Raw genomic sequence first — 14,767 nt, forward strand, 5'->3', positions numbered from 1 at the left:
TTCACTCTTTGGAGTAAAAGCTATCCAGGTTGCACCTGTATTTCTGAATTATTTATTTTTATTAATATACTGTAACCTCTGCAAAGAGGGCGAGCCAAAGTAGATCAAGAAAGGGTGTGTGAGAGCTTGAGTGTGGAAGACTCGGGTTCGAATCTTGCTGGTGCTGTGGGCTCTGCTCAGGGAAACTTCCATGCGGCTTGCCACTTGAGTATCAAGGAGTCAACTGATGACAACTGAGTTGCACAAACTGGGCCTCTTTGCTCCCCTGAGGTGTGTGTGTATGTGTGTGTAAAGATTTCCCACCTCTGCAAACCATACTTTTCAGAATACTAAAACACTTGGCTTTTAAGAAAAACACGACGCTCTTCCACTTGCGCTGCCGTAACTGCATCCACAAGTGATGGGTTCAAGATGCTCAGTCATTCTGAACCCCGTGTGTGTGTGTGTGTGTGTGTGTGTGGACGATCCACCTGGCCTTTGGCTTGGAATCAACTTGATCCCCTCCCCTTCTTTCCTTTTTTCCTTTCTCCTTCTGTGATGGAACTCCTATTTGGGGACTTCCCTGGCTTTTTTCTGGCCCACGTAGGACCAGTCTGGATAGTTGGCCTTGGTGAAGATTTGACATTTTCATCCCCAAAAGTTTTTGATTTGAGTTTCTACTGAAATGTGGCTGCATTTTAATGTTGTACTTAATTTTGTTTTTAAGTTGTATTTTAATCAATCGTTTTTATACCTGGTGTTAGCTGCCCTGAGCTGGGTTTTGGCCGGGGAGGGCAGGGTATAAATAAAATTATTATTATTATTATTATTATTATTATTATTATTATTATTAGTTCCCCTGAATTTAATCAGGTGGGCTTTCAAAGGCACATCCGATTCCCCATCTTACAGTTCTGCGCCCGCCCCCAACAAACCTTTTGCGCCCCCCCACAACTCCCCCATTTAAACTCCCCCCCTTTCTAGCAGCCATTGGATCCAAAGAACTGAGGCCAGAGGCCGGCTGCTTCCCCCCTCCCCTTCCCATATTCAAAAGAAGACAAATCCTAACAATATCCAACCCCCCCATTTGTGGACTGGGGGGGGGAGAATCTTAAAAATAGCAACTGATACATCCCTAACTTTCCAGCCTGAAGAAGTGGGTTGGGTTGGAGGGGGGTGTAGAGCAGTGTGGAGTTTGTAACGGGTGTGTGGGGGGGAGATCTGCTCCTGGCAGAGCCAATCCCTGCCCCTTTGCTATCCATAGCGCCCAATCCACAGCTCCTGAATTATCTCAGGGGGCGATTGGGAGCCAGTTACTCATCTCATCGTTGTATATGGTCACAGCACAGGCATTCCTGGGAGTCCTTCCTCCTGACGTGGAACAAGGGGGTGGCTGGTTGGTTGGTTGGGGGGCGAGGGGTGGGGTGGGGGAAAGCTTTTTAAAAACCCCTCCTTTGCCCCGGACCTTCCACTTTTGAATGAGCCAGGAAAACTCGCAACACACGCCCTCTTTTCTCTCACTCTCTCTCTCTCCGCTGTCCTCCCTGCCTGTCTTTCCTCTCTTCGCTTGCCTCCGAAATCCCAGCTGAAAGGAAGAAGGAATCAGAAAAGGGAAACAAAAGAAAATAGAAGCAGCAGCAGCAGACCGTTTTTGTGGATTAATTTTCTCCACCCTCGCTGATCCGTTTTCTGGATACTGTTTTCACCCGCTTCGGGGCGAAGCGCCGCGCCTCTGGATTTTGGGAAGGAAAGTTGGAGAGCCCAGGAAGAAACCCCCCGCCCCCAATTTAAAACAAACAAGGTGGGTTTCGAGCCCTTTCTTCCTCCTCTTCGGTCTGCTCAATTTCACCCCCCGCTAGTCGATCCCAACTCGCCGCGAGCAACTTTTTGCGCCGCTTGGATTTTGGTCTCTCCTCGTCCCTTTCGCTCCTTCGCTCCCCTTTCTCGGAGCTGCTCTCTTTGAACGGACAGACCCACTTCCTTCCTTCCCGAAACAAAATAACAATAATTCAGGATGAATAGCAACAGTTACTACGACCAGGCCCCCCAAACTTATTACCAAGAGGAGCAGGAGGAGATGCCGGCCACCGAGAAAGACCTGGCCGAGGACGCGCCCTGGAAGAAGATTCAGCAGAACACTTTTACGCGCTGGTGCAACGAGCACCTCAAATGCATGAACAAGCGCATCGGCGACTTGCAGAAGGACCTGAGCGACGGCTTGAAGCTCATCGGTCTCCTCGAGGTCCTGAGCCAGAAGAAGATGTACCGAAAGTACCACGCGCGCCCCAACTTCAGGCAGATGAAACTGGAGAACGTCTCGGTGGCGCTGGAGTTCCTCGACCGGGAACACATCAAGCTGGTCTCCATCGGTGAGTTGCTGGAGGAGGGGGACGCGCCCTGGCAGGAGGAGGGGGCGAGGGTGGGGGATCCCCCCGGGGTTTTTTCCCCAGCCCCCATTTCTACGCGCCCCCCCCACTAGCGATCAAGGGGTGTGGACCCGGGAGGAGGCGCGCGCGCGCAGGGTCTCTGTGTGCGCCTGTCTTAGAGAGGGGCGCGTGGAAAACGGTTTGGTAGAGGAAGGGGGTTTGTGGCTGCGTCTTCCGGCGTTACACAGGTCTCTTGGTCTGCGAGGGCTAAGGGCAGCAGGCGCCCTCTGTGCCAACTTTCACACGCCCGCTGGAAACTTTTCTCCGCCTCCGGGCCTGTGCAGGAAATTCGGAATGGACATCTGGTTCTTGCTGTTGTTGTTTAAAAAAATCTTAATGGTATTTATGGTGTGTTTTTCTGTTGCTATTCCTGCGAACCGCTTTGATATATATTTTTACGGCACAAATATTTTATTTATAAAGAGACAGGTATTAGCGCTGGTTTCTTACTGCCCAGTTTGCATGTTAGGTTTCTTGCAGAAAAGGACAGCTGGCAGCCCTTGCGGGGAGGCTATCCTCTGATGGGCCGCCAGCTTCCCAGGTTACACAGAGCGCTACTTAGTCCCGGCCGAGAGAGGGATTACACGGTTGCATTCGCAGCTGCTGCTGCTGCTTAGTCGGTCCCAGAGAGGCGGAGCTTCAAAATGAGCACTTTCTCGGAGCAGCTTCAGATGGGATGGAAGTTCTCTGGGTTAGACAGAGTTCCTCTTGGCCGTGGTCAGGGGCAGCAATGGATTCTGGATTCTACAGGAGAGGAGAATGTTGGTCTTTCCTGCTTATGGGTCTTCTGATGTCAGTATGAATCTACTGAAAATACACTGCTGCGTTGAGAGATTTTGTTTGCTCAAGAGAATGCAGTAGCACAGTCGCTGGCAGGGGTCTGCAGAAAATAAACACTGCTTGCCCATTTGCAAAGCCAGGATCAAGATGTCACTATTAGTACATAAAGCCCTTCACAGCTTGGGACCAGTTGACTCTCACTAGACCAGTTTGATCTGTGGAACGAGCACCATCAAGGGTGCCACATAATATTCAGACCACAGTGGAAAGAAATTCCCCCTTTTATGAAGATTACCGGCTCTGGGATCCCACATCTAATTCTCCCCTGGCCCAAATAGGACTAATTTAGCCAGCTAGCCCTGGTGATCACCTAATGTTTATTGGGTGGATTTCCCCCCTAAATTGATTTTTGAATTCTGGATTTATTGTTATTCATGTTTTAGACTGTATTTTATTCTGTTTTTTGTTGCATCAATTAAGTGTGGTGATAAGAGCTGCCTGCCTTTCAGGGCTATTGTATGCACACATCCTGTATCCTTTTAAACGTGTTTGTGGGAAACGGGGTTATTGGTTTGTAGTTCTCATTCTTGCTTTTGATGAGGGGTTTTGTGTTTCTGTCTTGTGTTTTTATGCTGCGAAACTGCCCTGAGATCTTCAGAGGAAGGGTGGTATGCAATTCTAATTAAAAATAACGGAAGATTCCTGGGCTGCAGGGAGCTGGACTGGGTGACGCTCGTGGTTCTATGATTATATATTGCACGAAATACTATAGAGCTGCAGTTGTCTAACAGCAAGAGGTACTTGGTCTCCCAGAATGGGGAGATACATCTCCCAAGTCCCTTGGCTATTGCAGTGTGGGGCAGAAGAATTCAGAATATGAGGGGCTTCTGAATCCTGGGCCTAGGGGGACTCCCGGCTCTCTCTTATTGCAGCAGCAGGCAGGTTTTACATACTTGCCCTTGCTGATTCTGAACCTCCCAAGGCTTAATTAAGCCTTCAGATTTCCCCCCCAGTAGCTGTAAAGTGTAGTGGTTAATAATAATAATAATAATAATAATAATAATAATAATAATTTATTATTTATACCCTGCCCATCTGACTGGGTTTCCCCACTCCGGGTGGCTTCCAACAGAACACTAAAATACAATAACCTATTAAACATTAAAAGCTGACTTCAGATTTCGTCTAAAAGTCTGGTAGTTGTTCTTCTCTTTGACATCTGGTGGGAGGGCGTTCCACAGGGCAGGCGCCACCACCAAGAAGGCCCTGTGCCTGGTTCCCTGTAACTTGGCTTCTCGCAGTGAGGGAACCGCCAGAAGGCCCTCAACGCTGGACCTCAGTGTCCAGGCTGAACGATGGGGGTGGAGACACTCCTTCAGGTCTACTGGGCCGGGGCCATTTAGGGCTTTCAAGGTCAGCGCCAACACTTTGAATTGTGTTCGGAAACGTACTAGGAGCCAGTATAGGTCTTTCAAGACCGGTGTTATAAGATCTCGGCGGCCGCTCCCAGTCCCCAGTCTAGCTTAGAGTGTCAGACTAAAACCCGGGTGAGACCAGGGTTCAGATCTCCACTTGGCTTCATGAAGCCCCCTGGGGTGTCCTCTGGGTGCCGGTCACTGCCTCTCAGCTTGGCCTACCTCGCAAGGCTGTTTTGGGGATTAGAAACGAGGGGAGAGGCAGAACCATGTAAGCCACTTTGAGCTCCTGGGAGAATAAAGTGGGATATAAGGTAAATGCAATGAATCATTTGCCCAGCCGAACTTGGGCTTATAGACCGAGCTAAGTCACTCCCACGCCCTGTAATTATAATTATTTTTACCACTGCTGTGCTTATTAGAGTTGAATAAACCGAAGGCTTTCCTCTGACGCAAGCAGCTTGCAGTCTAAATTTGCTACCGGATAGCACTGGATTTAGGATGTTGCGGGAAGTTCCCCCACACAAGGTGCTGAGCCGAGGGGGCACATAATGATGATGATAATGATAATAATAATAAAGGTAAAGGGACCCCTGACCGTTAGGTCCAGTCGTGGCCGACTCTGGGGTTGCGGCGCTCATCTCGCTTTGCTGGCCGAGGGAGCCGGCGTACAGCTTCTGGGTCATGTGGCCAGCATGACTAAGCCGCTTCTGGAGAACCAGAGCAGCGCACGGAAACACCGTTTACCTCCCGCCAGAGTGGTACCTATTTATCTACTTGCACTTTGACGTGCTTTGGAACTGCTAGGTTGGCAGGAGCAGGGACCGAGCAACGGGAGCTCACCCCGTCGCGGGGATTTGAACCGCCAACCTTCTGATCAGCAAGTTCTAGGCTCAGTGGTTTAACCCACAATGCCACCCGTGTCCAAATAATAATAATAATAGCAGCTATATTTATATGGGCACCTTCTGAGAAGTTCAATAGAAAACCAACTGTACCCAAAGGAATTAGTGTGAAAATAATAAATATTTAAGGTGGGGGCGCCAAATATTGTCCTCGCTCAGGGAGCCATATTACCAAAGTCTGGCCCTGTTCTGGATCAGGCCAGAAGCAAATCGGTTCCTGCCTCCTGTTCCTACAGCAGCCAATCAGATGCCCCAGCGGGAAGCTAGCAAGTAGGAAATGAGAGCAACAGCCTTCTCCCACTTTTGCTCCCAGCGTTCGAAATTCTCCAGGCGCATTTTGCACCTGGCTTTCGGTCGCTTTTGGCTGAGTGAAGATGCCCGGGTGCCAGGATGGTGCCTGAATTCTCCACCACCTGGAGGTGCATGCCTGGGGGGTCCTTGGACTGGGACTGTTTTCACACCATCACCCCACACCCTGCAGAATTCTATCCATTCTATTTTACCTGCACAATCGGAATGAATTTCAGGAAACAAAAACTCACTCTCTGTGCTGTCTGAGCAGGAGCAGTGAACCACCTTAGAGTAATAATAATAATAATAATTTATTATTTATACCCCACCCATCTGGCTGGGCTTCTCCAGCCACTCTGGGCGGCTTCCAGCACAATATTGAAATACGGTAATGCATCAGACATTAAAAGCTTCCCTAAACAGGGCTGCCTTCAGATGTCTTCTAAATGTCTGGTAGCTGTTGTTCTCTTTGACATCTGGTGGGAGGGCGTTCCACAGGGCAGGCGCCACCGCCGAGAAGGCCCTCTGCCTGGTTTCCTGTATGAATGGTTGCCTCTTGCCTTCGCTGACCCCACCCCATTGCCCTGCTCACGGTTGGGAAGAATATTCCCACTTTATGAATGGACCGTGTCCCCATTAAGAAAAAGATGTCATATGTCTCCACCCCCATCATCCAGCCCAGACACTGAGGTCCAGCTCCAAGGGCTTTTTGGCAGTTCCCTCATTGCGAGAAGGAACCAGACAGAGGACCTTCTCGGTGGTGGCACCCACCCTGTGGAACACCCTCCCTTCAGATGTCAAGGAAATAAGCAGCTATCCTATCTTTAAAAGACATCTGAAGGCAGCCCTGTTTAGGGAAGTTTTTAATATTTAATGCTGTATTGTTTTTAACACTTGATTGGGAGCCGCCCAGAGTGGCTGGGGAAACTCAGCCAGATGGGCGGGGTATAAATAATAAATTATTATTATTATTAGCCAATATATATGTGGATTGTCCCTGGATCAAGCGACTTTTCATCTCTGGGCTCTCAAAGCTTTTAACCAAGCTCAAGGCTGTCATCTGATCTAGCCAGATGTTTAAGTGACAATTAATCGCAGTCAGTGCATCATTTGAAAAATAAGAGCCTTGCCCCCAAATGGCAACTAGACGTTCTGTTGTTGGCGACTGCCAGCTTTGTTTACGGAGCCGTTTGGCTCCCAACTTATATATCTGAGTTTCTAAGACTGCTTGTTGAGAGGTGTTGCTGCTTGCAAAAGTGGAGGGGAGGACATAGCCCTAGTGCCTTGTATCGTCCAGAAATCATCTGTTCCCTCTTTTCAAGCCATCCTTGTCAGCGGCCTTCACTTGTGATAAGCCAAGGGGGAGACTGGGGTCAAGGTAGAAGGAAGGAACGGGACAGGCGGGAGATGAATAGGCTATTTACACGACTCTGTGCCAAGATCAGCCAAATCCAGCAGCCTGAATAAATAACGCAAGGAATAATGATGTTTCTGCGCATATTTGGACTCCCTCAACAATTTATTTGGCTTGGCTTCAGTCGGTCACGGGGTTGGGGGTCTGTGTATAAGCGTCTCTGCAGACTATTGGTGCCCTGCAAAAAAAAAAAATTAACTATCCTACTTTCTTCCTGGCACCGTTCACAGATTTGAATGCCACTCTCCTGCAGCCCTGAGGGCTAGTAACTTAAAACAAGCAAACCCATACGCAGTCTCATAGAAAACTGATATTTCCCGGGTGGCAGTTTCGGCTGCCAAATTTCCCTTGGCCAACAGGGGACAAGATTTCAGTGTCTACTAGGCAGGATGTTTGTCAAGGATGTGGTTTCCTGATTTTACAAGAGTGTACAACCTTACACCAACTAAGTTTGTTATTGGTATGAGCTTTCGTGTGCATGCACACTGACTACTGGTGTTATTAATATTATTTTGATTCTCCATAGCTGCTAATTCCAGTTTCCTCATCTCCAGCTGAAATTGCATTTTTTTGCCTTCTGACTGATTATCTCAACTGTTTGACTGTATTCAGTTAACTACAGAAAAATTATAACTGTACACTGGTTAATTTCAGCTGGAGATGAGATACTATTAGTTTTGACATCTGGTGGGAGGGCATTCACAAGGCAGGCGCCACCACCGAGAAGGCCCTCTGCCCGGTTCCCTGAAACCTCACTTCTCGCAATGAGGGTACCGCCAGAAGGCCCTCGGTGCTGGATCTCAGTGTCTGGGCAGAACGATGTGTGTGGAGACGCTCCTTCAGGGATACTGGACCGAGGCCGTTTAGGGCTTTCAAGGGCAGCACCAACACTTTGAATTGTGCTCGGAAACGTACTGGGAGCCAATGTAGGTAATGTAGGTCATTCAGGACTGGTGTTATGTGGTCTCGGCAGCTGCTCCCAGTCCCCAGTCTAACTGCCGCATTCTGGATTAGTTGTAGTTTCCGGGCTACCTTCAAAGGTAGCCGCATGTAGAGCGCATTGCAGTAGTCCAAGCAGGAGATAACCAGAGCATGCACCACTCTGGCAAGACAGTCTGCGGGCAGGTGGGGTCTCATCCTGCGTACCATGGAGCTGGCAGCCAGCTGCCCTGGACACAGAACTGACCTGTGCCTCCATGGACAGCTGTGAGTCCAGAATGACTCCCAGGCTGCGCACCTGGTCCTTCAGGGGCACAGTTGCCCCATTCAGGACCAGGGAGTACCCCACACCCGCCTGCCTCCTGTCCCCCTGAAACAGTACTACTGTTTTGTCAGGATTCAACCTCAATCTGTTAGCCGCCATCCATCCTCCAACCGCCTCCAGACACTCTTCACGTCTTCATCGCTTTGCTCTGCTCAGTCTGCTTCGCCTGTACTGGCATTTTTTTGGGGGGTGGTGGTGGGGAGGGAGGGAGGGAGGGAGAGGAGCTCTGCCAAACATCCCTCTCTCCCTTTGAAAGGAAATGTGCTTGACTGTGCAGAACAGGATGGAGAGAAGCCAAGCGGCTTGGTGGGCAGGGAGACCTCATAAGACTGGACTCCTGTCAACAAGAATTGTTCCCCTATGTTTTCCTTGGCTGGCGGTGGGGGGCAAGTGGAGGGAGGGGCTTGGGGGTCTCGAGTGCCCCTCTGCAGTCCCACCGCGGCTCGCTTTCTGCTCAAGTTCTTTTTTTAATTTTCAAAAACCATAACAACAATAATAAGGTTTCTGCTCAAGTTCACGGGGAGGCAGCTGTGCGGTGCCAGCCTTGGTCCGGTGCCCCCGTGCCAGCCCAGTGTGGGAATTTCTCTCTTTAAGCAGATTAGGGCCCCTGCGCACAGCTGGCGCAAGCGTCAACAACAAGCTGAGCCAGCCTGGATCCGGCCAGAGGCAGCCCATTTGGAGCACAGCAGCCCTTGCTTCTCAGGGATGCCAGTCAGGCGCATGTAGTTGTTTAGTCGTTTAGTTGTGTCTGACTCTTCGTGACCCCCTGGACCAGAGCACGCCAGGCCCTCCTGTCTTCCACTGCCTCCCGCAGTTTGGTCAAACTCATGCTGGTCGCTTCGAGAACACTGTCCCACCATCTCGTCCTCTGTCGTCCCCTTCTCCTTGTGCCCTCTATCTTTCCCAACATCAGGGTCTTTTCCAGGGAGTCTTCTCTTCTAATGTTGTGGCCAAAGTATTGTAGCCTCAGCTTCAGGATCTGTCCTTCCAGTGAGCACTCAGGGCTGATTTCCTTCAGAATGCATAAGGTGCATAAGGGACCAGAAAGAACGGCCAACAAGTCACAGACTCCTTTACAGTGGTACCTCTGGTTACATGCGCTTCAGGTTACAGACTCTGCTAACCCAGAAATAGTACCTCGGGTTAAGAACTTTGCTTCAGGATGAGAATAGAAATCGTGCGGCAGCAGGAGGCCCCATTAGCTAAAGTGGTGCTTCAGGTTAAGAACAGTTTCAGGTTAAGTATGGACCTCCGGAATGAATTAAATACTTAACCTGAGGTACCACTGTAATAATAATATAATAATAAATTTTATTTATAACCCTCCCTCCCCTTGGCACGGCTACTGAGCAGAGAGCGATGGTGCAAGCCGGGCACAATTGGTCCTGCTGTTTGTTATTATATTGTTTAATAATAATAATAATAATAATAATAATAATAATAATAATAATTTATTTATACCCCACTGTCCCCGGCCAGAGCCTGGCTCAGGGCGGCTAACACCAGTAAGATTACAATAAAAGCATAATAGGGGGGGAAAACCCCACAATTTAAAATACAGGTTAACATGCAATTTAAAATGCACCCTCATTTTAATAGTAGCCCATAGATCAAAACCATAAGGGGAGGGAGACATAAGGGTCAGACAGAGTCCAAACCAAAGGCCAGGTGGAACAGCTCTGTCTTGCAGGCCCTGCGGAAAGATGTCCAGTCCCGCAGGGCCCTAGTCTCTTGGGACAGAGTGTTCCACCAAGTTGGGGCCAGTACTGAAAAGGCCCTGGCCCTAGTTGAGACCAATCTAACCACCTTGCGGCTTGGGACCTCCAAAGTGCTGTCATTTGTGGACCTTAAGGTCCTCCACGGGGCATAGCAGGAGAGGCGGTCCTGTAGGTACGAGGGTCCTAGGCCGCAAGCAGGATTCGATCGCAAGATCTCTCTCTCCTCCTGTGGTTGCCAGGAAGCGTTGGAGCAGAGCCATGAGGCCCAGTAGCCATCGATAGCCCTCTCCTGCTCCACAAATTCGTCTCATCCTCTTTTAAAGCCATCCAAGTTGGTGGCCATCACCTCTTGTAGCAGGGAGTTCCACAGTCCATCTGTCCCGAATCTTCCAACATTCAGCTTCGTCGGATGCCCACGAGAGAGGGAGAGAAACATCTCTCCATCCACCTTCCGCACGCCGGGCATGATTTTTACAAACACCTTATCTCGTCTCCTGTTACTTGCCTTTCCCCTAAACTAAAAAACCACAGAATTTCGAGCTGGAAGCTTCTGGGAAATGATATATAATGAGATGAAAAAAATGTTGAAATATACATTCATAAAGAAACCAGAAACATTTTTACAGGGCATGGTAGGAAGTGATATAAATAGAAAAGAACGTAAGCTGCTTTTATACGCAACAATGGCAGCAAGAATATTATTAGCACAAAAATGGAAGCAAGAAGAATTACCGACGAAAGAAGAATGGAGGATGAAATTAATGGACTATGCAAAATTAGACAAACTAACAGGAAGGATTCAAAATCTGCGGAACCAGAAATTCACAGAAGACTGGTGTAAATTTACAGACTATTTGAAAAGTAATAGTGATGATCAAAGTACGTTTGTAGGTTTGCGAGAAGTTTTGTGAGGTGAATTATTGGTACTATTGCAAAAATGGATAAAGGGGAGGATGATTAGTTATGATAATTAAAGGCAATATGAATTTAAGAAATGCATAAGAAGTGGTTAAAACGGGGGATCATCAGAAGTGCTGATGGGAGTCCATAAAAAGATTGTGTAAGTGGTGAAGTTTTGTGGTATGTATTATAATTCATATGTTAATATTAATAAAAATTATTATTAAAAAAAGGAAGGGACCCTTGAGTCTCATCTAGTCTAACCCCTTGTAAGGCAGGAAGTTGGGGTCTCCTTTCCTCTGCAGCCATTTCCCAGAGTGCTGCAGTTAAATCCTGTGCCGGTGACCCGGGGCCGACGAGCGGGTTGGTCTGCATGACCTCTGCGGTGCCCGCAGCGGTGGCATTTGGGCTTGGCGCCCAGTCCCGTCTTTGGAGCAAAGCGTCAGCTGGGGGAATCAGCTGCTCTTTCAAGCCAAGCCAGGGTCTTGACCCACTGCCAAGCGACTCCTGACCAGCTCAGTCATTCCTGGCTTCACTTGGGGGGAACGGCTGCTGGGTCTGCAAAAGTACTTCTGTGTGGGTCTCCCGGCCCTTCGCCACCCTCCTCTCATCCTTTCTCTCTCTCTCTCTCTCTCTCTCTCTCTCTCTCTCTCTCTCTCTCTCTCTCTCCCCCTACCACCGCCTGCCCAGGCCTCTGATAAGATCACATTCTAGGAAGCAATGACCGCATTGGTAGCCCATTCCAAACAGCTGTTCCCATCTGAGCCAGCGCCAGGGTTAGGGGGAGGCGAAGGAGGCAGTTTTGGAAGCCTGGATTTTTTGGCCTCAAGATATATATAGCAGATACACAGAGTAGAGAGCTGGAGAAAGACAGCGTCCCAGTGTTAAAAAGGCAGATTCCATGTGATCCTTGGGAAAGGAACTGGAAACAAAACAGCCACTGTCATAATCGCAGTTAGGCAAATCTGCGTTCAGAGCATAGCTGTCAACGTTTCCCCCTTTTTTAAGGGAAATTCCCTTATTCCGAATAGGATTCCTCGCAAGGAAAGGGAAAAGTTGACAGCTATGATTCAGAGCCATGTGTATGGTTCTCCCTGCCTCACCTCTGAAAGGGTACAGTGGTACCTTGGTTCTCAGACGCCTTGGTACTCAAACAACTTGGAACCCAAACGCTGCAAACCCGGAAGTAAGTGTTCCGGTTTGTGAACGTTTCTCGGAAGCCGAACGTGCTCCGTTTTGAGTGCCACGCTTTCATTTTGAGTGCCACACTTGTGTTTTGAGTGTTATGTTGGGGTCTGTCTGTTTTTGCTCTTTATTTTGCGTTTTTGTGGCTCTTTTTTTTTGTTTCGTTTTTGCGACTGTGTGCAACCCAGTTCAGCTCCTGATGGATTGATTGACTGTGTGACTGCAGTACATTGTTTATTGCTTTCATTTTGTGGATCAATGGTCTCGTTAGATAGTAAAATTCATGTTAAATTGCTGCTTTAGGGGTTGTTTTTAAAAGTCTGGAACGGATTAATCCGTTTTGCATTACTTCCTATGGGAAAGTGCGCCTTGGTTTTGGAACGCTTTGGTTTTGGAACGGACTTCCTGAACGGATTAAGTTTGAGAATCACGGGACCACTGTAAACGGTAAAGGTGTAGGCAGCTTTTAAGCAACATTGCGCAGGGACTGCCAAGCTCAGCCTTGGTTCCCCAGCCAGGAGGCAAATGCCTGGTTTTGGAATGGACTTCCGGAACGGATTAAGTTTGAGAACCAAGGTACCACTGTATTGTGGAGTGGGAAAAGCTTCAGAAAGAGGCCACTGGAAAAAGATTCAGGGGTTGGAGCGTCTCCCCATCAGCGTTTTAGATTAGACAAAAGGTGAGTAAATGGGGGTGCAATGGATGGATGGCTCAGCTGGTTAGAGTGTGGAGCTGATAACGCCAAGGTTGCAGGTTCGATCACCTGCCTGTTCCTTCATTGCAGGGGGTGGACTAGATGATCCTTGGGGTCCCTTCCAATTCTACAATTCTATGGTTATACAGACTTAAGGAAGTGTGGCTTTCATGGGAATACAGTGGTACCTTGGTTCTAAAACTTAATCCGTTCCGGAAGTCCGCTCCAAAACCAAAGCGTTCCAAAACCAAGGCGTGCTTTCCCATAGAAAGCAATGCAAAATGGATTAATCCGTTCCAGACTTTTAAAAACAGCCATTTAATATGAATTTTACTATCTAACGAGACCATTGATCCATAAAATGAAAGCTATAAACGATGTACTGCCGTCAATCAATCAGTAGCTGAACTGGGTTCCACACAGTCACAAAAACAAAACAAAAAAGAGCTGCAAAGACAAAAATGCAAGATAAATAGCAAAAACAGAGAGACCTCAGCGTAACACTCAAATCGGAAGTGTAGCACTCAAAACGCAGCACGTTCGGCTCCCAAAAAACATTCACAAACCAGAACACTTACTTCCGGGTTTGCAGTGTTTGGGTTCCAAGTTGTTTGAGCACCAAGGCGTTTGAGAACCAAGGTGCCACTGTCGTCACATTTTGGCTTGGACACTGATTCAAAAATTGGGTGGTTCAGATGCAAAGAGAACCAAATAGTTAAGATGCAAAGAGAATCTCTTTAAGAGAAGCACCCACCCACAGCTCCTAAGAATCCCTGTCCCACCAGCTGCCTGTGCAAAGAAGACGACCTCCCCCTGCATAACGGGGTTGGACTAGATGACCGCTGGGTGCCCCTCGAGAATTCTACAATCCAGCCCCTTTCCCCAGGAACCAGGCAGTTCCACACCAGCTCAGGGCGTATGTGTGTGTGTGTATATATTTATATATAGAAGGAGAGGAGCTGGGCTCCCTGTGGGAGATGCCAGGCATTCCCGAAACTCCACGGCAAAGGCATTTGCGCTCCATTGTCTATCTTTGGTAACAGAGTCTCCTCCCGGCCTTGGGGGGAAGGGCGGCAACCTTGGCATTGCCTGGCTGGCACCCCAGAGGCCAAGGGACTCAGCTGCCGGCCGGGAAGCCCCTCAAATGTTGCCTCTGCTGTGATGTGCCCATTCTAGGAAAACCTGCCCTCCCCACTCCCTGGCCTCGTACATGAGCTAGGGTTGTTGCTGTTTAGTCGTTTAGTCGTGTCCGACTCTTCGTGACCCCCTGGACCAGACCTCACCAGGCCCTCCTGTCTTCCACTGCCTCCCGCAGTTTGGTCAAACTCATGCTGGTAGCTTCGAGAACACTGTCCCACCATCTCGTCCTCTGTCGTCCCCTTCTCCTTGTGCCCTCCATCTTTCCCAACATCAGGGTCTTTTCCAGGGAGTCTTCTCTTCTCATGAGGTGGCCAAAGTCTTGAAGCCCCAGCTTCAGGATCTGTCCTTCCAGTGAGCACTCAGGGCTGATTTCCTTCAGAATGGAGAGGTTTGATCTTCTTGCAGTCCATGGGACTCTCAAGAGTCTTCTCCAGCACCAGAATTCAAAAGCATCCATTCTTCGGCGATCAGCCTTCTTGATGGTCCAGCTCTCACTTCCATACATCACTACTGGGAAAACCAGAGCTTGAACTATACGAACCTTTGTTGGCGAGGTGATGTCTCTGCTTTCTCTGCTAGGGTTGCCATATTTAAAAAAACCAGGAGAACCCCAAAAGTTGTCAAGCTTTTTCTAGACAACCCCAACGTTGTTGAGT

The 14,767-nt window shown here is 48.8% G+C and overlaps 1 protein-coding gene across 8 annotated transcripts in view; it reads left to right on the forward strand.

Moving 5' to 3' along the window:
- The first annotated feature begins 1,438 nt into the window (after nucleotides 1-1,438).
- FLNC (filamin C) overlaps nucleotides 1,439-14,767 on the forward strand; it is a 121,599-nt gene continuing 108,270 nt past the window's right edge. For 6 of the 8 annotated variants that reach the window (XM_053407050.1, XM_053407045.1, XM_053407046.1 and 3 more), the window contains exon 1: nucleotides 1,439-2,348. In XM_053407050.1, coding sequence (XP_053263025.1) covers nucleotides 1,994-2,348 — 355 coding nt within the window. In that variant the 5' untranslated portion in view covers nucleotides 1,439-1,993. The remainder of the gene's footprint in view (nucleotides 2,349-14,767) is intronic. The other 2 variants (XM_053407049.1, XM_053407053.1) reach the window with 1 other exon arrangement.

The sequence above is a fragment of the Podarcis raffonei genome, chromosome 10 (assembly GCF_027172205.1).
Source record: "Podarcis raffonei isolate rPodRaf1 chromosome 10, rPodRaf1.pri, whole genome shotgun sequence".
In the NCBI taxonomy this organism is placed as follows: Eukaryota; Metazoa; Chordata; class Lepidosauria; order Squamata; family Lacertidae; genus Podarcis; species Podarcis raffonei.